The sequence below is a fragment of the Vulpes lagopus genome, chromosome 7, assembly GCF_018345385.1.
Source record: "Vulpes lagopus strain Blue_001 chromosome 7, ASM1834538v1, whole genome shotgun sequence".
Classification (NCBI taxonomy): Eukaryota; Metazoa; Chordata; class Mammalia; order Carnivora; family Canidae; genus Vulpes; species Vulpes lagopus.
In genome coordinates, this window is record NC_054830.1 from 3,469,104 (window position 1) to 3,494,703 (window position 25,600).

The 25,600-nt window shown below is 62.8% G+C and overlaps 1 protein-coding gene across 1 annotated transcript in view; it reads left to right on the forward strand.

Moving 5' to 3' along the window:
* KDM4B (lysine demethylase 4B) overlaps positions 1–25,187 on the forward strand; it is a 138,005-nt gene extending 112,818 nt beyond the window's left edge. Inside the window, 14 exon segments of the mRNA XM_041761091.1 lie at positions 957–1,058; positions 1,909–2,108; positions 9,084–9,535; positions 9,706–9,826; positions 11,838–12,016; positions 14,356–14,578; positions 16,082–16,158; positions 16,410–16,465; positions 16,680–16,788; positions 20,569–20,789; positions 20,791–20,995; positions 21,327–21,446; positions 21,975–22,067; positions 23,074–25,187. Of these exon segments, the coding sequence (XP_041617025.1) occupies positions 957–1,058; positions 1,909–2,108; positions 9,084–9,535; positions 9,706–9,826; positions 11,838–12,016; positions 14,356–14,578; positions 16,082–16,158; positions 16,410–16,465; positions 16,680–16,788; positions 20,569–20,789; positions 20,791–20,995; positions 21,327–21,446; positions 21,975–22,067; positions 23,074–23,250 (2,335 nt within the window). The 3' untranslated portion in view covers positions 23,251–25,187.
* The last annotated feature ends 413 nt before the right edge of the window (positions 25,188–25,600 follow it).

Genomic DNA, 25,600 nt, shown 5'->3' on the forward strand with positions numbered 1-25,600 from the left:
CCCTCCCCCGGAATGTCCCCTGCTTTCCGCCTTTGGTCATCGGAGTGGTCCATGCGCGAACATCACCCGGGGCTTGTCAGCCTGGCCTCGCCTGGGCTGGGGGCAGATGAGCAGTGACAAGCCAGGGGCCCTTGAGTGAGGCAGCTGAGCAGTGAGAGGGACCAGCCACAGTGAGCGTTAGGGGACAGTCAGGAGAGGCCCCCAGCAGCCGGCAGGGGCAGGCACGGGGAAGGTGGTGAGGCAGCTGTCAGGCCCCTGTGTCCTGGGCCAGCAGGGCCGTTGTGGGCGCCCCTGGGTGGGAGACGGGGGTCCTGGTATCAGGAACCCTCAGGGCCTCCCCGGGCCCCAGCTGGCCCCAGTCACTTGGCCCTGCTCTGCTTGGTGACCTCTTGGTCCTTGGAGGTGCGGCAGCCACAGGGAGACCCTCTGGGGGGAGGGAAGCCGTGGCCAGTGCCTCTCCTGGCGTGGCTGACACTCTGGCAGAAGAAAGGCTAGCGGATTACGGGGCTTGAGTCTGAGGCCCCTCAGGGGTCACCCCAACTCCTGGAGGGTGCCACTCACTGGCCCAAGGCAGGCTTGTGCACACGCAGCCTGTGCCCCAGCTCTGGGCCAGTCACATACCCTGGTGTCAGCCTAGAAGCCGTTTCTGTCCCCTCCTTGGAAAGTTCCGGAGCCCGACGGGCAGGCCCGTCCAGCCTGGTTATAGTCCTTTCTTCCTTTGACCCAATTCTCTTTGGTTTGTGCTGAGAAGCTGTAGCTGAGTCTCGGGTGACTTCCACTTGGGGCTGAAGGCCAAGGGTGGCAACCCTGAGCGAGGCCGGGCCCCCTGCCCCGGCAGCCGGTGAGTGAGGGATGCAGAGCTCGGGGATGGGCAGGTGCCCAAAGCCAGGCCCTTAGATGAGGCGTCCGGGGAGTCAGAGGTGCTAGACAAAAACTCCCTGACGTTTACATTCTAGACAAATTAGTCTGAAAGAAAACAGACACTGGAGAAAGACTGAGGAGGACAGGAAGGCCAGTCTAGAAAGGAAGAGGGAGCAGCCCAGGAGGCCGGGGCCGCCGTAAGTGCACCTTGTCCTCGTGCGCAGCCATCTCCATCTCCACCCACCTCTGCCCCACCGCACAGCGGCTCCGAGCCGGCGCCCACCCTCCCTCTGCACCCCTCTGTCTCCCCTGCCCCTCACCCCCCGGAGCCGGCGCCCCACCCTCCTACTGCTCCCCACCGCCTCCCCTGCCCCCCCACCCTCCCACTGCCCCCCAACTGCCTCCCCTGCCCCTGAGCCAGTACCGCCACCATTCCAGCTCCCGGTCATCAGCATCCGGTCCACCCCATGCACCCTGGGCCTGTCCCCCACCTCCACCTCTTCTGCCCCCAAGCCAGTGCTCCTACCATCCCACCTCCTGGCTATCAGCACCTGCTCAGCCCCACGCAGCCCCTGGGCCTGTCCAGCCTTCACCTCCCGTGCTCCCCAGCGAGCGCCCCCACCATCCCACCTCCTGGTCATTGGCACTGCTCTGCCCCACGTAGCCCCTGGACCTGTAACCCTGCCCCCCTCCACCTCCCCTGCCCCCAAGCCAGCACCCCCACCATCCCACCTCCTGGTCATTGGCACTGCTCTGTCCTATGTGGCCCCTGGACCCGTACCCCCCTACCCCCTCCACCTCCCCTGCCCCCGAGCCAGCGCCACCACCATCCCACCTCCTGGTCATCAGCACCTGCTCTGTCCTATGTGGCCCCTGGGGCCTGTCTCCCCTTCCACCTCCCCTGCCCCCGAGCCAGCCCCGCTGGCCCTGGGCCCTGTGACTTTGGGGCACCGTCTGGGGCTCTGTTCTGCTGGCTGGGTTGTGGAGCACACAGATGGGGTTTCTCCCAGTCATTTGACCTCCTGTCCGATGACCATCCCTCTCCAGGTCCCACCGGAAAAGGAGCCAGCCCAAGAAGCCCAAGGCAGAGGACCCCAAGTCGCCAGGGGAGGGGGCCGCCGGGGCCGCTCTCCTTGAGGAGCCTGGCAGCTTGAAGGAGGAGGCCTCACAGGAGGCCGACGCCGAGGAGGAGGAGGAAGAGCCCCAGCCGCCGCTGCCGCAGGGCCGGGAGGCAGAGGCCACAGAAGGTCAGTCTTGGCCGGGGACCTCCTCCCTGACCCCCAGCTGCTGGCGAGAGTCCCCGCTCCTAAGAGTCCAGCTCAGCTGTTTCCTTGACAGGGTGGGGCTTCTAAAAACGTGCACTCGGTGGGGAGGTGCCGTGAAAAGACTCTTTTCTCCCAGAAACTGAAGACTCCCTGTCTCTGCCCCAGCTGCTAAGGCACAAGACCTCAGGCGGGGGGAGGGGGCTTCCAAGCAGCGTTTATCCTGGAGGCTGGGAGTCAGACCCGGTGCAGGCCTGGCAGGGTCTGGTGCGAGACGCCTGCGCTGTGTCCTCGCCTGAGGAGAGAGCCGGTCGCCTCTCCACCCCCCGTTAGAACGGCGCTGATCCCGTTCACCAGGCCCCTCCTGCATCCCCCTGTCACCTCCTGACACCGCCGTCCCTTTGGGCTTCAGCTTGCAGCACCCAAATCTGGGGGCCACTGGTCCTCAACCCCTTAGAGAGGTGTCATCTGACCCTCGAAAGACGAGAGACGGCAGCCTGCTGTTGGCGGCCGGACCAGCAGGTGGATGTTTGTGCTCGGGGACGGACCCTCACCTGGCTGGTGGCATTGTGGGGGGCAGGTGGCAGAAACATGCCCTTACACTGCACGGGGGCTTCGAGGGGTGGGGTAGCGACCTGTGAGAGCTGGAAGGGGCCCCCACTCCGATGGTTTATGGTGCTGCTGCTTTTTTATGGCTGTTTTCATTTCTTAACTGAAGCATCACCTGCTCACCTGTGTGCACACAGGAGCCCCCCCAAATACGAAGGAGGGGCCGGGCTGGGCTGGAGGGCGGGTCACCCTGGCAACAGCATCTCGGGCAGAGGTCACCAGAGAGTCCCGCTCAGGTCCTCAGTCTCCCTCTGGGTGGCCGTCTTGGGACCAGTGAGCCCAGCACAGCTCTGCCTGTCTTGTGCTTGTACACTCGCTGGGATGCCCCATGGCTGGTGGCAGAGATGATGTGACTCTGGGGGTGCAATCTGAGGCCTGGGCGAGGGTCTGCTCAGCAGACAGGCCATGGCACCCCCAGTGTGCCCACAGGCTGGTGGTTAGGGAGCAACTGTGTGTCTGCCCCTACCCGCTGTAGGGCGAGGGAGTGTCCGGCGTGGAGGGGCCCCCAGGAGCTCACGGTGGGGGGTGGTGAGATCGACACTCGGGAGGTCCTGTCTGCCCGGTGGACAGGGGGTCTAGACAGCCCAGAAGGGCAGGGCAGGGAGAGGAAGAAGGCGTCACCACTGTCAGCATGGGCAGTCACCTGCCCAGAGGTGGGTCAGTGGCCAAGCTGCAGGGTGGCCCGGGCATTGGGCACACCTTCCTCCTCGGGGTTAGCCTCCCGCGAGGCGTCCTCCTTCAAGCCACCAGGCTCCTCTAGGAGAGTGGCCCTGGCGACATGGAGGCTTCTGCCTTGGGCTTCTTGGGCTGGCTACTTTTCCAGTGGGACCTGAAGAGGGCTGGTCATCAGATGGGAGGCCGTGCTGAGCAGTGTTTTCAAGAAGATGCTGCTCATAATAAAGGTCACCGAAAAGTAAAGCACCTTGAGATAAACCCAACAGAAAGTTAAAAAAAAAAAAAGGGTTTTACTGAAAAAAATAGATTTTTTTGAAAAGCAAGGATCGCCATCTAAAGGGTGAGCTCCCTGATAGGAGGACGCGGTTTCCTCTAAATGCGTGCAGGTTTGCGCAGCCCCTTCAGAGCCCCAGCCGGGTTCCGGGGTGCTGACCTAGGTGCGGACGGAGGGCGAGAGGTCCGAGGACAGGGGTCAGCAGAGGTCAGGCTGCCCGACCTGACGTCAGACTGGTGGTCTGTGCAGGACGGGAGTGGGAGCTCGCCCTGGCCATGCGGGTAGTGGAAATGAAGGCCACCGCTCTTTGCCTGGGAGAGCGACTCTCAGACGTAGCCTCAATGTCACGGGGCACACATGCGCTCCATCCCGTGTCTTTCAGGTTCAGAGAACACACCCCCAGACACTGCATTGTTCAGGGGGTGCTAGGGTCCGCTGAGGCAGCCGTAACAAAGTCCCCCGGGCTGCAGGCTTCAGCAGCAGATGTTTGTGGCCTCGCAACTCTGGTGTTCCAGGGTTAGGACCTCACAATGGGAATTTGGGGAACAGTTTGGCCCCTAACCGGGAGAAAGCCCGGCTGAGGTCATTGGAGGCAACATAGTGCACCTGGCTGGTTTTAGCCTTAAGTGGCTTTGTGCTTGAGTAGAAAGGGCTCACGGAGGTCCCGCTGGAGCTGGACTCCTTGGCTGAGCGGTTCAGGTGGTCAGGAGGGACAGGGTTTCAACGGGGCCCTCCTGGGAAGAGTCGAAAGGCGACATCACAGCCACTGGCATGTCTCGCCCTCCTGAGCAGACTCAAGGGGCCGACTGGGCTGACGCCGGACGGAGGGCAGCAGGGAAGACAAGACATACCTGTGCCGACCGGGCTGCTTAGCAAAGGGATGATGGCTCTTCTCCGTTAACTTAATTATAACAAATCTTTGCTCAAATCTACTGACTCTTTAAAGACAAAGAATCCCATCGCCCCAATCCCATCACCCCACTCCCATGGCCCACTGCCTGGGGTGTCGCCGGCTCTTGGCTGCTTTGCCCAGTCCCATCCTGGTGACTCCGGGGGTCTGGCCTCCACGATACTTGGGATTCCCAGCCAGAACCGACCCATCAAGGGCCCTTTCCCAGTGAGCCTCTGGCTCTTCTCTGGTATTCCCTTCTGAGGTGGCTGCTGCCTAAAGCCGGGGTTCCATGTACCCTGAGAGCAACACTTGCAAGCTGCCGATCGAACGCAAGCCACACAGAAGGGGCCGTGCAGAACCGCTGCCTCGCTCCCAGCATCTGTAGCCGCCCCCGTCCTCCTCCCCGGTCTCGTCCTGGGGCCCCATCAGCTTCTAGGGGCACATGGTCCCCAGGAAGGGCAGGATGTTGTCTCCTCGGAGTGGGACACCCCCATTCCAGACACGCTCTCCCTGCTCCATACAGGAGCCTGGAAGGAGGAGGACTTGGGGTATCTGGCCTCTTTAGAGAGGAAGGGGGCCCTTTGAGCTGCCGGATGTGGCTGCCACAGCACAGTGCCCTGTGCCATGGTCAGAAGCGCCCTGTGTGCCATCCCTCGAGCCCGTGGAGGGAAGATAACTGAGTTCATTGAATAAACAAGTGCTCACAGTCGGGGTGATGGCAAATACACGTCCAGGGAATGAGTGGAAGATTTTAAAGTGCTTTCTAGGCTTCCTTTAATACCAGCTTAATGTCCCTAAAAGCCGTGAGTGCTGAGATTCATGTTGTGCGCAAGCAGTAGGGCATTTTGTTTTGGGTTTGCAAAGTGAGAACAGTGAACACTGTCACCCACGCACGGCAGGCCCCGGGAGGTAGTGGGTAGGAGTGGAGGCGCCTGGGGCTCTGCACGGGACAAGGAGGTGGGACTGACTGTCCCCAGGAGGAAGCCTCCTCAGGGCTGGGAGGGGCCAGGGCTGCTCGCTGGTGTCCCCACCCTGCTCCCCCTGCCAGGCCATCTGGGAAGAGCCCTTGCTCTGTGGCACTTGGAGCAGCAGCCTCCTCCCACCCCCAACCCTGACCTGGGGGGGGTCCTGAGCAGGAGGTAGAAAGGCAGCCCTTGTCCACCCTGGTTTGCTGGTCATCGGGGCTCCCTCCTCCTAGGGGGTCGCTGCTGTCTCACGGGAACTCACCCCCATCTGTGGCTAGGTATGGCCGCTGTCCCTTCGGGTGGACTGAAGGGCGCTGGTTCCACCATGTGTTACCCTGCCCCCCAGGTAGAGCATGTGGCTGTGGCCCCTATCCTGAGGGCTGGACAGGCTCTAGCTCCTGGGCCTCGGGTAGCTTGGCCCAGCCCTGGGGCTCAGGGAGGGGGCGCCAGGGGACTCATGGGAGCCATGGGTGTCAGGAGTGGCCGCACAGTGTTCGGGCAGGACAACCAAAGTGGCTGCAGCCAGCAGAGTAGAGGCTGGGCCCGAGTTTATGAGGGGCTGTGACTTACTTATACTTGGATGCGTGTCTGGTCACACAGGACACACGTCCCCCAGCGCTGTGCAGCCGGGCCTCAGGACCACGGGTGTGCCCTGCCTCGGGCTCTGCACAGGAAGAGTGTGGAGACCCTGGGCACCAGGACCAGCTCTCCCAGGCTGGGAGGAGGTGCCTAAAGCAGGCAGCAGCCTTGGGCACCACCCTGGGATTCCCCACGGGCAGCACCCCTGAGCTTAGGGGCCCGGGGACCTAGCACACCCTCCCTGGGGGCACTTTGGTCCCGTACAGGTGTGCTCCCCAACCAAGCAGGCCTTTCAAGTCTAAAGCTAGGGGGGGCAGTTCTTGGCTGTGACTTATCCTACTCCTCAAAAAGAGTGCTGGAAAGAGCCTCAGCTTGAGGTTGGGCAGCAGAGGGGGAGTCCCTGCCGTTCTTGGGGGAGGGGAGAGGCTCCCATGCTGGGGGCACACCTGGCTGGGACCCTCAGCCCTGTCTGTGTGTCTGTCCCCTACTCTGTTTCTGGGTTCCCTTAGGCTGAGGCAGGGAGGGGCTCCACATGGTCCCAAGGGTGAGGCCCGTGCCTTGGGCCTGTGGTGGTCCCCACGGTGAGCACCCAGGTGCCCTTCCTGGCCACTGGCTTGTCCCTGAGAACGGTCCTCCGGCTGTGTCCCCCTGGGTTTCTCAGAGCCTAGGAGATGGGAAGGGGCCGGGCACGTTCCTTCCTGACAGCAGAGCCTCCTGCCTGAGAGTAAACAGACAGTAAGTAGGTCCCACTGTCCGCAGGCTGGGGAGAGCTCAGCTTGCGTTCCATCCCATAGGTTCGCCCTGTCAGGGCGAGCGAGCCCTGAGTTTCCTTAGAGAACAAAGCTGTTGATTGGAAAGTGCCTTTCACACAAATAGGGCAGCCTGGTCGCCCTTTCTATAAATGACTGGAACAGCAGGGCCTCGGGCAGCCCTCACCCGCCTCGCCACTCACCCACAGGGCCTGGTGTCCTGGGGCCCCGAGTCATCCCCCCGTCCCCACGCAACTCTTCCTCTAGCCTTGTCTCTCCCCAGCCCAGCATCTCTCCCCTCCATGTCCCCCCATCTCTCGCCCCACCCCCACCTCCTAACACACACCTCTCCCCTCCACCCCCCTTCTCGCCCCACCTCCACCCCTGTACGCACACGCGCGCGCATACACACACACACCCCTCTCCAGCTCCACAGGCTCCAGTTCGTTGCAGGGAGCCATCCAAGTCCGGCGTCTGGACGGAGCACCAGTTTTGTCTGTGGAGCAGAGCGTCTATTAGGTGCTTTCTCAGCCTGATAACTATTCATGAGGTGCAGGCAGGAGGGGGCCTGGGGAGCAGTTCAGGGCTCCTCTAGGTGGAGCGGTGCAGGGAGGAGCAGCACAGGTGCCCTTGGGATGCCCAGGTCCTGGGGCCTGAGCCAGGCAGGGCCGAGCGCTCCCTTCTACTTAGGACTGCTGGAGCCTCTTGAAGAACATGGGGTGCGTGCCTGCTGGAGGCAAAGGGACAGGATGGCACGGGCTGTCCCAGAGCCGGGCAGGGCTGCCATCCCTCCCAAGGTCACCTGCACTTGTTCATCCCCCGTGGCTGGGGGGCAGGCCTGTCGCTTGGATGGGCTTTTATAACAAGAGGTAAAATGTGGGTGCAACCCCGAGCTCTGCATGCTTTGCCCACCAGCGGCTTAGCATGGAGACGGATAGAACCCTGGTCCCCAGTTTAACCTTTCCCCAGGCCAGGTCAGGGAGACCAAGACCATAAAACAGATACCAGCAGCCTCCTACGGAGGCCTCCCCAGGACCATCAGCGGGCTGACTGCCTCATCCCGGGTTCCCCAGGACAACCTCGGTCCCGGGCAGGCCAGATGGTTGCTGCCGTCACTCCTTATGTGACTTCTTGCCCCTGAGAAGCTGGGTTGTACAGATGAGGGCCTGAGGTCGTGTTCTCCAGCAGGGCAGGCCAGGCCCGAAGGTTCCAGGGCTTTCTGTGTTCCAGTGGGCCACCTGGCTGGTTGTCTTCATGGGCAGGGGTCCCCAATGCCAGGCGTGCCTCGCCCTGGGCACAGCAGGCCTCACGAAGGCCACCACCTGTGGCTGCTGTGACAGTGACCACAGATTCTTGGAGGCCTCACAGGTGTGGGCAGGGCTGGCTCTTGCTGGAGCCTCCAGGGCAGAGAGCATGTTCTCTGCCTTTTCCAGTTTCAGGAGGCAGCGTGTCCTTGGCTCGTGGCCCCTCCATCGCCAGAGCTAGCGGGGCCGCAGTTCACCTCCCTCTGACCACAGCAGGGAAAGATCCCGGGCTTCCAGGGATCAACTCCCCGCTGAGCAGAGAGCTGGACGCAGGGCTCGACCCCAGGACCCTGAGATCGTGACCTGAGCCACCCTGGTGCCCCTGGGGACTGTGATTCTGCCAAACGTCCCGCCATTCACTTCGATCTGGTGAACTGGCCCCCAGTTAACAGGCCCCTGCAGACAGGCCTCCCGGCCCCCTCCTTGCCCTGTCACCTGTCGGGACTCCCCTGGGACGGCCCTCCAGGCCCATCTGGCCCTTGTATTCTGCTCAAGTGACCACTTCTCATGGTTTGCTCGTCGAGATTTAACTTTTAAAAATTGTATAGGATGCACGGTTTAAGTGTAGAACTTACAAAGCCTGGACGCCGTCCCGCATCTACACCAGTCCTCAGGGAGGACATTCAGAGCGGCCCCCGGGGAAGGAGCCCAGAACCACAAGCAGCTCTTCCCAGCTGCTTTCTTACCACTTAATTCCAGAAGGCCCTTTGAGCACTTGGCAGACCCCGGAGGGCGGGGACCGGGGCCACCCCAGGCTCGGGCATGACTGGTTTCTGGCCACCTGGGTAACAGTTTGAGCTGGCGGGAAGCGTGTGTTTGGAGGGGAAGGTCGTGTCCTGCCTCGGCTGGGGGGCTCGCGGGACACATGGCTGCTGGCCTCACCTCTGTGACCGTCTTTCCTCTTTCCCCACAGAAGATGGGAGGGGCAAGCTGCGGCTGGCCAAGGCCAGGAGCGACAGAAAGAAGAAGAGCTATGGTCCCCCGCATCCCCACCACCCCCTCTTGCCCCAGCTGCCACCACCCCCGCCCACCCAGTTCCCCGCCGAGGAGGCGCCCAGGCTGCCGCCCCCGCTGGAGCTCCCAATCCTGGCCCCAGGCTCCGTGCCGGCTGAGGAGACCCCCCCACCACCACCTCTCAACGTCGTGCCCCCCGAGGCACCTGGCGAGGAGCCAGAGGTGAAGCTGCGCCCCATCATCCCCATGCTGTACGTGGTGCCGCGGCCCAGCACGGGGTGTGACAAGGGCCGCGTGTCCTGCCAGCAGGCCTTTGAGCACTTTGCCCAGAGGGGCCCCACCTGGAAGGAACAGGCGGCCCCCATGGAGCTGACGGGTCCCGAGGAGGAAAGCGGAGCCGGCGAGGTGCAGGTAGGGCCCAGTGGAGGTCCCTGGGGCCTGGGGATCCCACCTGCCCTGTGCTCTGGCCACCCCCTCCTGGGGCCTTGCACCCATGACTGGGGACATGCCCGCTGTGGGGCCAGGCACCGCTCTGCCGTCATGGGCCAGGCCCTCTGCAGATGCTCCTGTTCTGCTTTCAGGCACCAGCCACGTTCTCCAAATTGAAGATGGAGATCAAGAAGAGCCGGCGTCACCCCCTGGGCAAGCCGCCCACCCGCTCCCCACTGACCGTGGTCAAGCAGGAGGCCTCAAGTGACGAGGGTGAGGCCCCCAGACTCTTCCCCTGCATGGACCGTCAGGCCAGGCTGCCCCCACCCTGCCCACAGTGCTCCCCACAGGGCCCCCCGAGGTGCGGCCCCCATCCCATCTGCCCTGTTTCCCACCTTGGGGTGCTCGCTTTGTGCTGGTCCCAGAGCTTGAAACGAACACGGCCTGTGAGGGGCCGGCTGCAGGTCACTGGGGCTCAGACCAGAGCCCGCCGCCCAGAGCCCAAGACCATGGTGCCAGTTACCTTGGTGTGCCTCAGTTTCCCTATCTGTAGAGTGGGGGCTGCCAGTCCCGAGAGGCGCCCTGCCAGGAAGGTGCAGGGAGCCAGTGCCTAGAAGGCACGCGCATGGTGCTGAGCCCGTGCCGGGTGCCGGGCATGCCGAGGCTGGGTTACCGCTTGTGCTGCTGTTTGAGGCTGTGGCACCTGCCACGCACCTGCTGTCATGCTCTGCAAGAACCTCTCCTGCCCCTGCGCATCTTGTGGAAGCAGAGTGGACTCCGTTCCGGCCAGAGGCTCCCACCCCAGGCCTGGGCTGGCTCCCCCGTGGCACCCACATCCCTAGTTGGCCCCCAAGGCAGGTGCAGGCCATGCCTTCTCTGTCAGGCTCCAGATCTGCTGGGAAGGCCTGGTGCCCAGTAGGCCCCGGGACACTCATAGGGCGGGCCAGCGGGCGAGAGAGCAGAAGGACGTGGTTGTGCCGACTGCACCCCCGCATTGGAGTTTGGGAAATGACTCAGAGTTAGAGGATCACAGGGCTGTGCAGGCCGGGGGACATCCTGGCTCTGCCACCCCCGTGCCCCCGTGTGCGGGAGCAGCACCACGCTGCCTGGAGGAGCAGGGGCGCAGCCGCTACCAGAGCTGCTCGTGACCTGAACTGTGGCCGGGCCACCCCCTCGGCTGCCTCTTCCTGCCGCTGAGCCCTGGCCCTTGGCGGCCGCGGGGAGACCGGAGCACGCACCGTGTGGAGCTGGGGGCCGGGATGCCGCTGAGAGCCAGAGGCACGGCCTCTTGGGAAAATCCTGCTGAGCCAGCTTCAGCCTTTCGTGTAAGATGCACGTGGATTTTGCAAGTCATCTGGATGGCTCCTTTCATACTGAGTCAGATTTGAGGGCTAAGGCAAGGAGGGATTCTGGAAGCTTCTGGGATTGCAGAGCCAGAGCCCCTAAGAGTAGAGGGAGCTTGTAGGAGGGCTGGAGGCAACCGGAGCCCTGCAGGCAGCTAAGGGCTGTTACATCATTTCTAGAAGGTGCCTCCAAGGCCTCCCAGAGCCCAGCGTGTGTCCTGCGATCTTTGGTGACAGGAGGCAGGCCAGCAGCTCTTGTCTCCTGCTGGGAGCTGGGGCCTGCCGGGGGCTTGCTCAGATAGAACAGTCCTGGCCCGAGTCAGGCCCAGTCCCCCAAGGCCGTAGAGGATCTGCACGTCCATCCCAGGGGGTCTGCGCTGACCTTCCTCTCACTGTCGTGAGTCCTGAGTCCCATACCCAGGACTCCAGGCTCCTGCTTTCTCTTCCCACCCTGCCTTGCCGGCCCAGCTGCACAAAGGTCAGGGCCTCAGAAATGAGGCCCCACTTCTCAGGGCAGCCTCCTGTGGGGCACTGAAGCTCAGCCCTATGTCCTCAGGAGATACAGTAACAGGACATCGGGGGGTTGGGGTGTGGCTGGCTGGTACCTGAGGCCAGCAGGGGCCAGCCGGGACAGGTGACAGGTGGGGTGGGGGGACATGTGTTGGTGGCTTTCATCTTGGTGGTGATGCTAAGTCACTGGAGTGTGTTGGAGTACCCTTACCCCCTCCTCGACTCCCAGACGCACCCCTGGCTCAGCTCCGTTAAGCTCGGGGAGGCTGAGCCAGACCCGCCACGGCCATGGCCAGGGAACTGGGGACCTGTCCCCCCCACCTGTGTGCAGCAGTAAAGGCCCTGGAGGACGGGGAAGGAAAGGTTCCTCAGGGCCTCCAGCCATGCCGAGGTTTCTCTCCGTCCCCTCCCGCCCTCCTGTTTTCCTCTAGAAGCCTTCCCTTTCTCCGGGGAGGAAGACGTGAGTGACCCCGAGGCCTTGAGGTCTTTGCTCTCACTGCAGTGGAAGAACAAGGCTGCCAGTTTCCAGGCCGAGAGGAAGTTCAACGCGGCGGCCGCACTCACAGAGCCCTACTGCGCCATCTGCACCCTCTTCTACCCTTACAGCCAGGTGGGTGCCGGCCTGCGTCTACGTGCGCTCCGGCGTTTGCTCCGCCTGGGGGATCTCCAGGGCGGGTGGTGGAAACCAAGAAGCCCTTTGCTGCGGGAACCGCAGTGAGATCCGTGCACAGAGCCTGGCCCGACGGGCCGCCTGACCTGACAGGCAGGACAGCCAAGGGGTCACAGGTGCATGCCCTTGGCGGTCCTGGGCACGTGAAGCCGAGGCTCCCTCGGAAGGGCTGCAGGGACGAGAGAGAGCCTGGTTTCTGAGTTTTACCAGAAAGTGACTTATTCACAGGCATGTGAACACAGCAGCCGGTTGGGGGGCACTGGCATGGAGGCAGGCAGAGGGCTGTCCCCTGCAAGCCCCTCGGCCTGCCAGGAGCAGCACGAGGCTGGGCTGTGAGAGGCAGGCTGGGGCCAGGGCAGCAGCCCCGCTCCACCCACCAGGACGGACCGGCGAGGAGCCCCAGGTGGCCTCTGCCGAGCCAGGCACCCCCACCCTGCACTCATTCCCACCTGGGCCTGGTTCTGTCCTGTGTTTCCCAAGGTGGGGACCTGGCCTCTCCCCATCCTCTGTCCTGGGCCGCCAGCCACCAGGTCCCGCCCTCTCAACCTCTGGTTCCTCCCTGTGGCTCCTCCCCAATCCTAATCTGCCTTCTAGATCTTTCCTCCCTCACCTGCCCTGGCAGGAGCCCTTTCTCTTGGTGCCTCACTGAGGCCCGGGCACGTGTTCTGGAGCCTGCTCTGGCCATGTGCTCCTGGCTGGAAACTCCACCAGGCTCACCGCAGGCCCCAGACTCGCAGGATGCCCCGCGCCATGCCCACAGCCACAGCGTGGTCCCTGCTGACTGCCAGGGTCCCTCCCATCCAACCTCACCAGCCCCCTCTCTTGCCAGATTTTTTTTCTTTTTTAAGTATTTTATTTATTTATTCATGAGTGTCAGACATACAGAGAGAGGCAGAGACACAGGCAGAGAGAGAATCAGGCTCCCTGCGGGGGGCCTATTGCAGGACTCAATCCTGGGACCGGGGGATCATGCCCTGAGTGAAGGCAGACACTCAACCACTGGGCCACCCAAGTGCCCTGCCATACAGATTTCTGTTCATTATTTGAGTCTCTTCAGTTGCCGTCTCTTCCGTGAAGCCCTCCTGGATCTGCTGTCCCTGGGCACACCACACCCCAGTCTCTCCCACCACCTCTGCTCTTGCTCCATCTGTGATTATCTGCCCCTGGACTGTGAGTCCCTGGAGGATGGACTCAGTTGATTTTGCGTCCCTGGCTCCTAGCCTAGTACCCACTTAGCTAAGCACCCCCACCCCGAGATCTGTGCCCCACACCAAGGCCAGCAGAGGCCAAGTGTGCTTGTCTAAGGCACGGCTGCTTAGCGCTGCCTGGAGCGCCATCTCCAGGACAGAACACAGACGTCTTCTCCAGACTAAACTTTACTGCACCCACAGTTCCGGTGGCATTCTGCTGCCAGAGCCCTTGGGGTCCGGGGCCAGGCCCCACTTGTCCCATGAGGCTGAGAAGAATCCTTGCTGGGCCTTCTGCCTGTTTGGGAACCAGCTGGTCCCTTAGCTTGAGGTGTCAGGTGGGGTGTACTCAGCGGAGCTTTTCCCTCCTGGGTTAGGAGCTGTGCAGAGTCTCCCTGCCACTCCCCTGTGGGTCCAGGGAACCCCGCTGTCCTGAGACAGGCCTGGAGGGTGCTGGACCTGGTGCCACTGACATCCTCTGTTCATGTGATGGGGCCTGGGGGGGTCAGTGAGGACTGGGGTACAGCCTTTATGGGGCATACATCAGAGGTGGGGAGAATACCCGTATAGGTTCACAGAGTAGACAGTGGCAGGTGCTGGTCAGGACCACAGAGCACACAGCCGAGGTGGCGGGCTGGGCTCTAGAGCCTGTACGAACAGACATCTGAATGTTCCTGGCAGTGAGAATGGTACATGCAAAGGCCTTGGGGCAGCATGGTGCCCAGCTCCTGGGGTGTTGGAGGCAGAGCAAGGAGGCTGGTGTGGTTGGAGCAGAGTGATCGAGGGGCATGAGGGCAGCAGGACAGTGTCCGTGCCAATGTGACCCTAAATGGGAGGGTTTTCAGCAGGGACAGGACAGGGTCTGTGTTTGATGAGGATCTCTTGAAGGCTCTTGGGTCAGGGTTGAGGGCTGGGAGGGTGGGATGGGGCAACTGCAGGGAACAGTGAAGAGCAGGCTGGACGGGGGAGGGTATTTAGAGGAAGAGGCTGCATAAGGGGTGGGCAGAGGGCAGAGTAAGGATGGCCGTGGTGCCCAGCCTGGTTTCCTGCATCAGGTGTCTCCCCACTGAAGGCAGCCCCCTCCTCCTGCAGTCCCTACAGACTGAGAAGGAGGCTCCCCAGGCCTCACTTGGGGAGGGTCCCTCGGCTGCTCCTCCTTCCAAAAGTGGCCAGAAGACCCGGCCACTGATCCCCGAGATGTGCTTCACCTCCAGCGGTGAGAACACGGAGCCCCTCCCTTCCAACTCCTACATCGGTGACGACGGGACCAGCCTGCTGATTGCCTGTGCCAAGTGCTGCCTGCAGGTCCATGCCAGTGAGTACTGGGTCCGGGCCGGCAGCCGGTGGGGGAGAGCCGTGGGGTCTGTGGCACCCCCTGCTTCACTCTCCCTGGGTGGCCACACTTGGCTCTGGAGCCAGCAAGCCCCTTCGCTCTGGGGTGCTGCTTTGGGGTGTCACAGGACCTGGGCAGCCTTTCCCCTGGCTGGTTCTGACGGTTCCACTGAGGCCTGTGTCCTCCCCTCTGGGTTCTGGCAGCAGCGGGAAGAAATGAGGTGCCCATCGCCTGATTTGAAAGTGCTGTGAGGCTTCCAAACTCCGCACTTTGGGGCAAGAGTCCGAGTTGATGATAAAGCTGAGATTCTAGAGTGGTCTTGGGGGTCCGATCTCTCTTTGCCGTGGGTGACCACTCTCTCCCAAAGCCTGAGAGCCCAACTTAGCTGGAGACAAGAAAATGGATGTGTGCCCCCTTCTCAGGCATTGGGGCAGCAGGTGCGGGAATGAGCTGCCGGGACAGGAGGGAAGCTAGGTCTCCATCCAGCCCCTGCAGAGGCCTGCCCAGAGCTCATCTTGTCCCCTGGCTGGGAGCCTGTCCGCCCTGCCTTGCTGGGTCCAGGTGTGAGACGTGCTCCTGGGTGGGCAGGCTCCTAGGGGATGGCAGGGCAGGCCCAGGCTGAGCCCACCAGACAGACGTCTGGAGGGGCCTGAGTCGGGCTGCGCAGGTGGGGATGAGCCCGGGAGGCAGAGGCTCAGCATAGCTCCTAGAGACCGGGCCCTGGAGTGAGGTGGAGCCCCCTCTTCTTCTCGGAGTCTGGCCCCCACTAGGCCCCAACCTTGGCCAAGTGCCCCCAGGGCTCAGAGCAGGGGGGCTGGGCTCAGGCTGTCTTGTGGGGCTTCTGTAGGGACGCTTTCTGCTCCCCTGCTGTCCCGCTGTGTTTCCCTGGGACCCTGTGGCACTGGCCATGGCCCACTCCAGCCAGCAGAGCCCCCGTCTGCCAGGTGACAGGATCCCACCTGGCGAGGAACTGCTGGATGGTGACCCCGGTGGCGAGGCATGGCCCTCGCTCCAGGGCATGGCCTCTTGGCCCTCTGCCCTGCCTCTTTTCTAAGCAAGCCACCTGGATGACCCAGAGGCCCCAATTTCTGATTCATAAGTAGTGATTTTGCCTGAACACAGGGCCCGGCCTGAACGCAGTGTCCCTGAGGCATCGTGTACAGCTGCTGGGTCACTGTCCCGGCTTCCCAGCCTTGCCTGGCCTGCAGAGCCCGGGCAGGGCCTCTTAGACTAGACTGGAGACAGCAAGGGCTGCCCGGGCTAAGCAGCCCCGGCGGGGGGCCCCCTCTCCCTCCCCCTACCCGAGTTGCAAACAAACCATTTCCAGGCCATCCCGCTGTGCGCAGTGGCCTGGATTCAGGAGGAGAGGGTGGGGAAAGCAATTGCCCTAAATGCTGCCCCCGAATTCCAGGAGGCCCCGGCAGCTCTGCGCGGCCTGGCAGCAGATGCCGCCCGTCTCAGCCGCCCCCACCCCCCATCTTGCAGGTTGCTATGGCATCCGCCCCGAGCTGGTCAACGAGGGCTGGACGTGTTCCCGCTGCACGGCACACGCCTGGACTGCGGTAACTCGCCCTTGCAGCTGGGTGGCGCTCTGAAAGCCGCTGAGGCTGTGGGGGCTCCCGGCTGGTCGCCGGGGTGACCCCAGGCTGGCTGGGTCTCCGTTCTTCCCCCGGGCAGTGCAGGAAGCCCTTGCACTCCTGATGCACGCCCTGCCCAGGCCAGTCCCTTCCTGGAACAGGCCCCGGGGACGGGGACAGACAGGTGGCAGCCCTGCCCTGCACCCCCTCACCCCATGGCCGTCTGGTTCCCGCAGGAGTGCTGTCTCTGCAACCTCCGGGGAGGAGCCCTACAGAAGACCACCGACCGGAGGTGGGTGGAGGGTCTCCCCCTGGGTGTGCAGACCTGAGGTGTGAGGGCAGCGGAGGGGGGGCCTGGAGGAGCAGCTGGCCCAGCACATCACTAAGGTCCCATCCTGTAAGCCCCAGCTGGCGGCAGTGACAGCGGTGGCGGCGTGGGGCGCAGGGGTGGGCCCGGGGCAGGGAGCACCCTGAGCCCTGACCCCAGCCTGCCCCCGCACCACCAGGTGGATCCATGTGATCTGTGCCATCGCGGTCCCCGAAGTGCGTTTCCTGAACGTGATGGAGCGCCACCCCGTGGACATCAGCGCCATCCCCGAGCAGCGGTGGAAGCTGGTAGGTGCCCGGGCGTCTTGGCCCCGGGGTGTGGGTGTGGGCCGGCTGGTGCCCTGGACTTTAGTTCGACTGAACCGGTTTCTTTTCTGGGGTGCCACCAAGCGGTGGGTGCTCTCCGAGCCCGCCCACGTGGGGGAAGCTGTACTCCCTCTCCCCGGCTTTTCTAATAACCCTGACATCTACCCTGACAGCCTCCCAGCACTGTCCCACGCTGCTAACTGTGGCACGCCGCCGCGGCACGGACAGCAGAGCATGACTGGCTTTACCCTCATTGAGCCGCCACTGCCCGCCCCCACACATAGCCTCCACTCTGCTTTCTGCACCCGGGACTGGGGTTATGCGGGACACGTCCTTCTGGGTCAGTTCCTCTCTGTGGGTGACGTCCTCAAGGTCCGTCCCATGACAGGATTTGCTTCTTTTTGCAGCTGAGTAGTAGTCCATCGTGTGGCCACGCCATATGTCCTTACCCGTTCCTCCGCTGATGGACACTTGGCCGCTTCTGTGTCTTGGCCACTGCACATAATGCTGTGTGGACACGGGGGTGCAGATGCCTCCTGAGGTCCTGTTCTCATTTCCTTTGGGTAAACACCCTGTAGTGGATTTCCTTGATCGTATGGTGGTTCTATTTTCTTTAATTTTAAGTACTCTCTGTACCCAACTCGGGGCTCGAATGCACACCGCTGAGACCCAAGAGTTGGATGCTCTACCCCTGGGCCAGCCAGGCACCCCCAGTGGTTCTGAGTTTTCGAGGAACCTCTGTACTGCCCTCCAGAGCGGTTGCACCAGTTGGCATCCCCACCAGCAGTGCGACAGGGCTCCCCTCTGTCCGCGTCCTCACCGACCCCTGTGGTTTCCTGTTGATGTCAGCCACCCTGACAGGGCTGAGGTGGTCTCTCACTGTGGTTTTGATTTGCATTTCCCTGGCGATGAGTGATGGTGAGCATCTTTTTCATGTGCCGGTGGGCCACCTATCTGGATGTCTTCTTTGGAAAAACATCTACTTAGGTTCTTTGCTAATTTTTAAATTGGAGGCTGCTTTTCTTCACTGCTTGGTTGCAGGAATTCTGTAACCGGCTCCTCTTGATGCTCATTGCACGTCCCGCTGCGAGGAGGGGACTGGACTTGGGTGAAGTATGGCCCTGAGGCTCACGCCACCTCCTCTCGCTGAGGACGTCACTCTGGGGGAGCCCTTGGGGCAGCAGGCAAGGTGGGCAGAGTGTGACTGTGCAGAGCCATGGGCCAGCCATGAGACTTTGGGCAGACCCCTTGACCTCCATGTGCCTCAGCCTTCTCATCTGTAAGTCAGGCGGCCCACGGCCTCCTGCGTGGTGGCATTAACTGGTCCCAGCCATCCGGCGCTGGTTGGGCCATGCGTGTACCAGCTCCTGCTCCCAGGCCCGTCATTGCTGCCAGTTCACAGCTTTGCTGCAGGAATATGCGTGGTGGCTCTGACAGGGATGTGTCTCATGGCACCTGACCGCATCCGGCCACCTGGGTGGTCCCAGGGGTGTCATTCCCCCAAGGCTGCAGGCAGGCAGGAGGCCAAGGGGGCTTGGGGCATGGGCCTTGTGGGGAGTCCTGTGGGATGTGGTGCTCAGAGCCCATGGGTGTGGGGGCCCCTCGCAGGGTTGGGGGGACAGCCGGAGGGAGCCCGTGCAGGGGGGGCAGGGGCCCTGGGCCATGGAGCACAGGGCGGCCAGCGCCAGGCCAGTGCCTGCCTCACGGCTGTGGACAGGTGATTAGGACGAGGGCCTGCAGGTGATCCTCCAGGAACGCGGCGTGAAAGACTTCATTATTCAGGTGGAGTGATGGTGCGGCTCGCGGTGCGCGTGATAGATCCTCCCTCCCAGACGCTTTATGGATCATCTGACATTTCCAGCTTGCAGCCTCTTCATTACCAGCACTTGTAACGATGAATTAAAAATCCTTCTACATGAGGCTTACTTGTACTGCCTAATGGAGCCTCGCAAGGAAGCCGGCAGTTAACTCCTGCTTGCCCAACCGCCCGCCCACCTCCCAGGGCCACGTGCTGGCCACGGGCTCAGGGGTGGCCCCTCCTGCTCATCTGTCCGCCCGTCTGTCCCCACAACTGCCTGGCTTCTGGCCCTGGGCGCTGCGGGTGTCCTGTCTAGTGGGGTGGCCCGTATGTACCGTGGCCCAGGCCCTGATTGCCTGTCGGGTCAGCAGGATTAGTGTCTATGCTCACCCCCGTTGCCAGGCTGGGCTGATCCCTGGAGGAACTTTGAGGTCGGGTCGGGCCTCTGAGTGGGAAAGATCAGCTTACGGGGGTACTGCAGCAGGGCTGGTGGGGGGCAGGCCCTCTTGTCGGCCCTGCCGTGAGGCGGAGCACTGGAGGGAGGGTGGGCATTTGCCAAAGCAGGTTGGTGGGTGGGCACAAGGGGCAGGCTGAGGACATAGGACTTGGAGGGGGGGTCTGCAGGTGGGAGCAGCCTCCTGACCAGCGTTGCACCCGTCCGTGACCCCTGGCTCCTGCAGAACCCCACTCTCCACCGACCTCTGCTGCCCTCCCTGTACCCCCTGCTGCAGCCTCCAGGGGAGACCCAGATGCCCAGCCCCAGGGGGCTCCCAACTGAAGGCACAGTGTGGGGCGGGGGGCATCCTAACTGACGCAGAAGCTCCAGATGACGGGGTGCCATGCCCGGGCTGAAACCTTCCTGCTGTCGGGCCCAGCCCTGGGCTTCCCCTGGGCCTGCACCGTGGGGTCGGGGGAGGGGGGGGCTCTGGCTCCGGCTGGGGGGTGCAGCGAGCCTGGCTCCGCGGGGGGGGCCTCCGCTCCCCGCCCCAGGGCTGCTGCCTCCCTGCACCATCCCTTCCCTGCGGAGGAGGCCCAGTACTGGAGGGTTAACGCAGCTCCCGCCCGCGGCGGGATTAGGTATTGACAGTTTAATAATGAGATCTCATTGCCATCGATCGGCGGCGGGCGCGCTCCTGCGGCGCCCTTTGCTGCGCGGCTTATCTGGCTTTTGAACATGGTTTACAGAGCGATAAAGGCCCGCTTAGTAAATGCGGGGGGGGGGGTCGGGCTGCCCCACGGCGCAGGCCTGGCGGGCTGGGCGCAGCCCCGTGGAGGAGGCGACTCCATGGTGCCTCATATTCAGAATTAAGGTAGGATTCCCCATTTTAAAGTATATGGTTGAGTAGCTTTTTTTTTTTTTTTTTTTTTTTTTTTTTTTTTTTTTTTTGAGTAGCTTTTAGTACATTCACAGAGTTGGGCAATCATCACCGAGATCTAGTTCCAGAACGTTCCATCTCCCCCAAAAGAAACTCATCCCCATCAGGTGTCAGACCCCTTCCCCAGTGCACCCCCCCGCCCAGTCCCCTCCCCGTCCGTGGAGGAGCCCGTCCTGGACGTGTCCCACACGTGGACTCACACGCCGCAGGGCGTCCTGTGTCTGGTTCCCTCCCTGAGCGTTGTGGACTTGGGGTCCGTCCCCGGGGTGGCGTGTGGGTGCCTGGCTTCTGTTTGCGGCCGAGGGACATGCCCATGGGTGACTCTTCAGTGCCTGCTCCAGGCAGCTAGACCCAGAGGGTGTGTGGAGAAGAATCCAGAAGTGCTCCTGCAGGAAGCCGCTGGCTGGGTTTGGGGGCCTCTCCACCATGGTCAAGACCCCTGGCCGCGTGGAGCTCTGCGGGCTTTACCACGCTGCCTCCACCCATCCAGCCATGCGGGCCACTGCCTTCCAGCCTGGGGTCTTAAGGGCCGTTCCAGGGAGACCACCCTGGGAGTCTTCTAGCCCCATGTCCTCTGTGTCCCCCCAGAAGTGCGTGTACTGCCGGAAACGGATGAAGAAGGTGTCGGGAGCCTGCATCCAGTGCTCCTGCGAGCACTGCTCCACCTCCTTCCACGTGACCTGTGCCCACGCCGCCGGGGTCCTCATGGAGCCTGACGACTGGCCCTACGTCGTCTCCATCACCTGCTTCAAGCACAAGTCAGGGAGCCACACGGTGAGCACCCAGCCCGCCCCCGCCCGCCCTGCGACCGGCCGCCCGCGCTGACGCAGCCCCGTACCCACGCCCCCAGGTCCAGTTCCTGCGGGCCGTGTCCTTGGGCCAGATGGTCATCACCAAGAACCGCAACGGGCTCTACTACCGGTGCCGGGTCATCGGCACCAGCACGCAGACCTTCTACGAAGTGAACTTTGACGACGGGTCCTACAGCGACAACCTGTACCCGGAGAGCATTACTGTGAGCAGCGTGCGGGGCAGGCGCGGGGCGGCCATCACGAAGCCGGGAGGTGGCCTTGTGGGGCTGCCCAGGGCCCCCTGCAGGAGAGGTGCTGCTGGGTTCTGCAGAAAGTTCTAGACGAGCTTGCAGCGGGGTGGCCCCATGCAGCCAGGCCCCCACACCCACACGCTCACCTGGAGAGGTCAGGCCCAGAGTGCCACTTGCCTCCCTGCTTGCTGCCAACACCTGTCAGGACCAGTTCAAGTGCCCGGCATGGCGTGGGGCGGTGCTACAGCCCAGCAGAGGCCACGGGCCTGGTGGCCTCACCTCCCTCCACCTTCTTCCCCTGCAGAGTAGGGACTGTGTCCGGCTGGGACCCCCACCTGAGGGGGAGTTCGTGGAGCTGCGGTGGGCAGATGGCAACATGTACAAGGCCAGGTTCATTTCCTCGGTGACGAGTCACGTCTATCAGGTGAGCGGGCCCCTGCTTTGCAGGCGGAGGGACGGAGGGCTGGGCGGGTCCTGGCCAGCTCCTGCTGGGGACTTGATGCTCGCCTGCTTGGCGTAAATGCTCAGGATTCGTTAGGTCTCGGTTGTCCCCAGAGGGCTGTCTCCCTGGTTCCCTGTGTGTGACACAACATTCATAACATAAAACTTACTGTTTTAAGCATTTTTAAGTATACAGTCCAGTGCTCCTGATTTTTTTTTTTTAATCTATGGGGCTGTGAGTTTCTTCCCATGATTGTGGGAGAGAAATTATGTAGGAACCTGAAATCTTGGGAAAAAATCACCCACATTCCAGCAACCCGAGTCCATGGCCACTAATCCTCAGCTGTTTTGCTTTCTCCAGTATCTGTATTTTGCCAGCACTCGTATCTCTTTGTCACACCCCTACACGCCATCCCTCTCGCTGCCCTTGCTCTGTGACCTGGGCACCCCGGAGCAGTGCCCTCCGCGGGAGGCAGCAGAGGCCGCTCCTGAAAACTGCACCCCTTTGCAGGTGGAGTTTGAGGATGGGTCTCAGCTGATGGTGAAGCGTGGGGACATCTTCACCCTGGACGAGGAGCTGCCCAAGAGAGTCCGGTCGCGGCTGGTAAGTGGTGTGGCTGAGCAAGGTGGGGGCTGTCCCGGGAAGTCCTTAGGGGTCCCCAGGGAAGCGGCCTGTGGTAGCCTCCATTCCCCCTTGTCCTTGGTCCCAGCGAGGGACCCCGGTCAGTGGTGGGAAGGGTGGGCTGCAGGGCTGGTGATGCCTGGCCAGGGGGAGGCACACCTGCGGGAGCTCCCCCCACCTTGGTGCTCGGCGGTGGTCGCCCCAACACAGAGCCTGAGCTCCAGCCTGGGCGGTGGCGGCGCAGAAACGCTTTTGCACAGCTCCCCTCTCTGAAAGGGAACAGCGGGCCCCAGGGTCGAGGGACGGTGACTGGCCTTCTCTCCCAGGCCTTTGCGCTTGTCTATCTGTCGTGTTTAATCCAAAGGCAGGGTTTTGAGGAGCAGGCGGCTGTGGCAGGCGGTGAATGAGCTCAAAGCAAGAGCTGGTGCGGGTCGCACCGCTGACCGCAGACCCCAGGTGCCCACGGGGAAGGGCAGGGTGCAGACAGAGCCGGGCATTCTGACAGTGACACGGGTCGCTGCCTCTGCGTGAACCCCCTGCCGTGCATGCCAGCCTCGCAGCAGGCAGGGCCTGGGCACAGGGGCCGGCCCCCCTAGCCCCTGGCCCCTGGGGGAGCAGGCGAGCAGTGTCAGTCTGTTGGGACTGCTCTGGCGAAGCTCCACTCTGGGGGTCCCGAGGTACCGGCGGTGGCATCTCTCATGGTTCTGGAGGCTGCACGTGTGGCATCCAGGTGTGGGCAGCTCCGGTGGCCGGGACCACAGCTTCCAATCCACGGACGCCTCCTCCTGGGGTCTTCCAGCGGCTGGAGCGAGGGCGACTCGGGGGTCTTTCTCCTTTAGGGGCCCTGACCGCATTGACGGGGCCCCTACCTCCTGACACAGGCCCCTGGGGGGGTAGAGCTGCGACCCATGACTGCGGGGGGGACGCGGGGCTTGGGCCCCCACGCCCTGCCGCCGCGCTAACCCCTGTACCGTCTGGTCTCCTGCAGTCGCTCAGCACGGGGGCACCTCAGGAGAACACCTTCTCGGGGGAGGAGGTGAAGGCCGCCAAGCGCCCGCGGGTGGGCACCCCGCGCGCCCCCGAGGACTCAGGGCGGAACCCGGACTACCTAGCGTTCATGGAGAGCCTGCTGCAGGCGCAGTGCCGGCCCGGGGCCCCCTTCTAGGACAGCCGGCCGCCCGGTGGCCCCCGAGGCCCAGCAAGGCAGGCGGCGGCGGGCCCTGGCGTGTGCTTGCTGTGGATTCCTGTCCTCGCCTCCCACCCCGGTCCCCCCCGAGGGGCCGCCCGGCTCCGCATGGCGACAGGAGCCAGCGGGATGCCGGCACGCGGCCCGGACTCAGGGAGCAGGGCCACGCGGGCTCTGGGGGGGGCCCGGCCGGGGACTCACGCCACCCCCACTACTCAGATTCGTAAACCATGTAAGCTCTTCTCGAAAAGGTGCTACTGCATTGCCTGCCTCCTGAGCAGCCTTTGAGATTGTGACTTCTGTACATACATCACCTTTGTGAGGCTCTTTCTATAAATACCTATTGTTTAAAAAAAAAAAACACGAGAAAAAAAAAAAAAAGGAAAACGAGGAAAAGGAAAAAAATCCCCCACATTGTTTTCTAGATTTGTGGCTTTAAAGAGGAAACAAAACAAAACAGAATTTTTTTTTTTTCTCAGAACCAGGATACGCTGAGGGAGATAAAAGCATCTCGTTTTTCGGGGTTCCGTTTTGTTTTGTTTCGTCATGTTTTAAGACCTTGCCTGTCTCGGCGAGTGAGCGGCAGGGAGGTGCCTGGGAGGCCGGCAGGGTGGCCCTCCTCTCCCCCGGCCTCGGCGAAGGTCTGGGCGGCTGGCACCGCCTCCTTGGCCAGCGTCCTCGCTCTCTGCACCCACGCGGGGCCACCGCTGGCCGCCAGGGCCCCCGAGCCCCCCTCGGGTCTGCGCACGCCTTCACAAAATAACCGCCCTCTCTCCTGGTTTGCTCCATCTTTCGCTTCTTCCCCTCTTGAGAACCCCGCTTGGCGGAGGCCCCCAGTGTTTGCAGAAGGCCTCGGTGGCCGCAGGGCGTCCCCACGCCCGGCCTCCCGTGGCCCTCCCCGGGTGAGCGTGGCTGGCCCGGCTGTTCCCGGCGGCCGCCTGGGGAGGGGGCACGTGGACCCACACAGGCCTCCCTGGTGGCCCGAGCCCGGCTGTGTCCCCAGGCTCTGGTCACCCAGGCGTCCCCCACCCATCCCCACCCCTGTGTCGGCTGCTGCCCCAGGTGTGCAGGGGCGCCCGCCTTGGACCCCAGGGGGCTGGGGTGTCCCGTGCCCCTTTTGAGAAGCACGGACCAGTGTGTCCGGGGGACAGCGAGAGAACCGCTGCCGGCAGCCCCGAGCCGAGAGCCACCCGAGCCGAGAGCCGTGGGTTGGGCGCGTGAGAGCGAGCTCGGAGGGGCTTGGGCCCCGCCACATGCCCCAGGGAGCCTTCCCCAGCACGGCGGCCCTTGCTGTCCTGCCCAGGGATTGACAGCTTAATTTGCTTGTGTAAAAAAAAAAAAAAAAAAAAAAAAAAAAAAAAAAAAAAAAATTTAAAAATTAAAAAAAAAGTGTTCCGATGGCTTTCAGGCCAGAGAGAACCATATAAGGAGAACGGAAAGAATGTAAATGAGCCGAGAACTTTCATTTCCTTGGTGGGGGGCGGGGGGGGGCAGGTGCCCTGGAGCAGGGCGGGGGCGGGGGTCCGAGGGGCGCCAGCCGGGATGTGGGGGTTCCCCTCTGCATGCAGCAGCCCCGCCCAGATGCCGGCACTGTGTTCATATGTAGTTTGAAAATGCTATTTATATTGTAAAGAGAACGAACAGAAGTGGGCTGGCCCTCGGGTCAGGGGTGGGCCGCACCCCGCAGGGTCTCTCTGGGTCTGGGGTGACGCGCAGACAGGCCGCGGCTCAACACGGGGAACGCGCATTTCCCCACAAAGGTATATCCGTGTCTATGTACAAAAACAAAAGACAAAAAACCCTACCCACCCTGATTTTTCTCCCACCCGAGATTAAGGATGCGCTGTATTTTTGCCTAATTTCCCCTGCCTCTAGGTTCATAATGAATTAAAGGCTCGTGAGCACTGCGAATTACAGCTCGCTGTCGTGGCGGTGTCTTCATTTCTGGGTGGGCGCCGGGAGCGGGGGTCTCCCCGTGGGGGGCACCTGGGCTGCTGCTCCCACGGCCTCGGGGTGTGGGTGAGGCCTCCCCGGGGGGTGCTGGCTGGCAGGGCAGCCTGGATCCCCGGCTCCCGCTCCAGCCGTGTCCCTCCATGCCGTGTGTCCCCCGCAGACCCTCCCTCCGCCCAGGCTGGGGCCAGTGGTGGCCAGGGTGGTGGCCAGTCCCCCTCAGAGACACCCCTTGCTCGTCTGGGGCCCGTGGGCACCCTCTCCCGCCGCCCCCCTGACCTCCTGGTTCCAGTGACTTCTAAGCCAAGGAGCATGCCGGACCATGGGGTCTGCCAGGCCCCTGCCCCCGTGAACGTGCCGCTCCTCCAAGTCCTGGGGG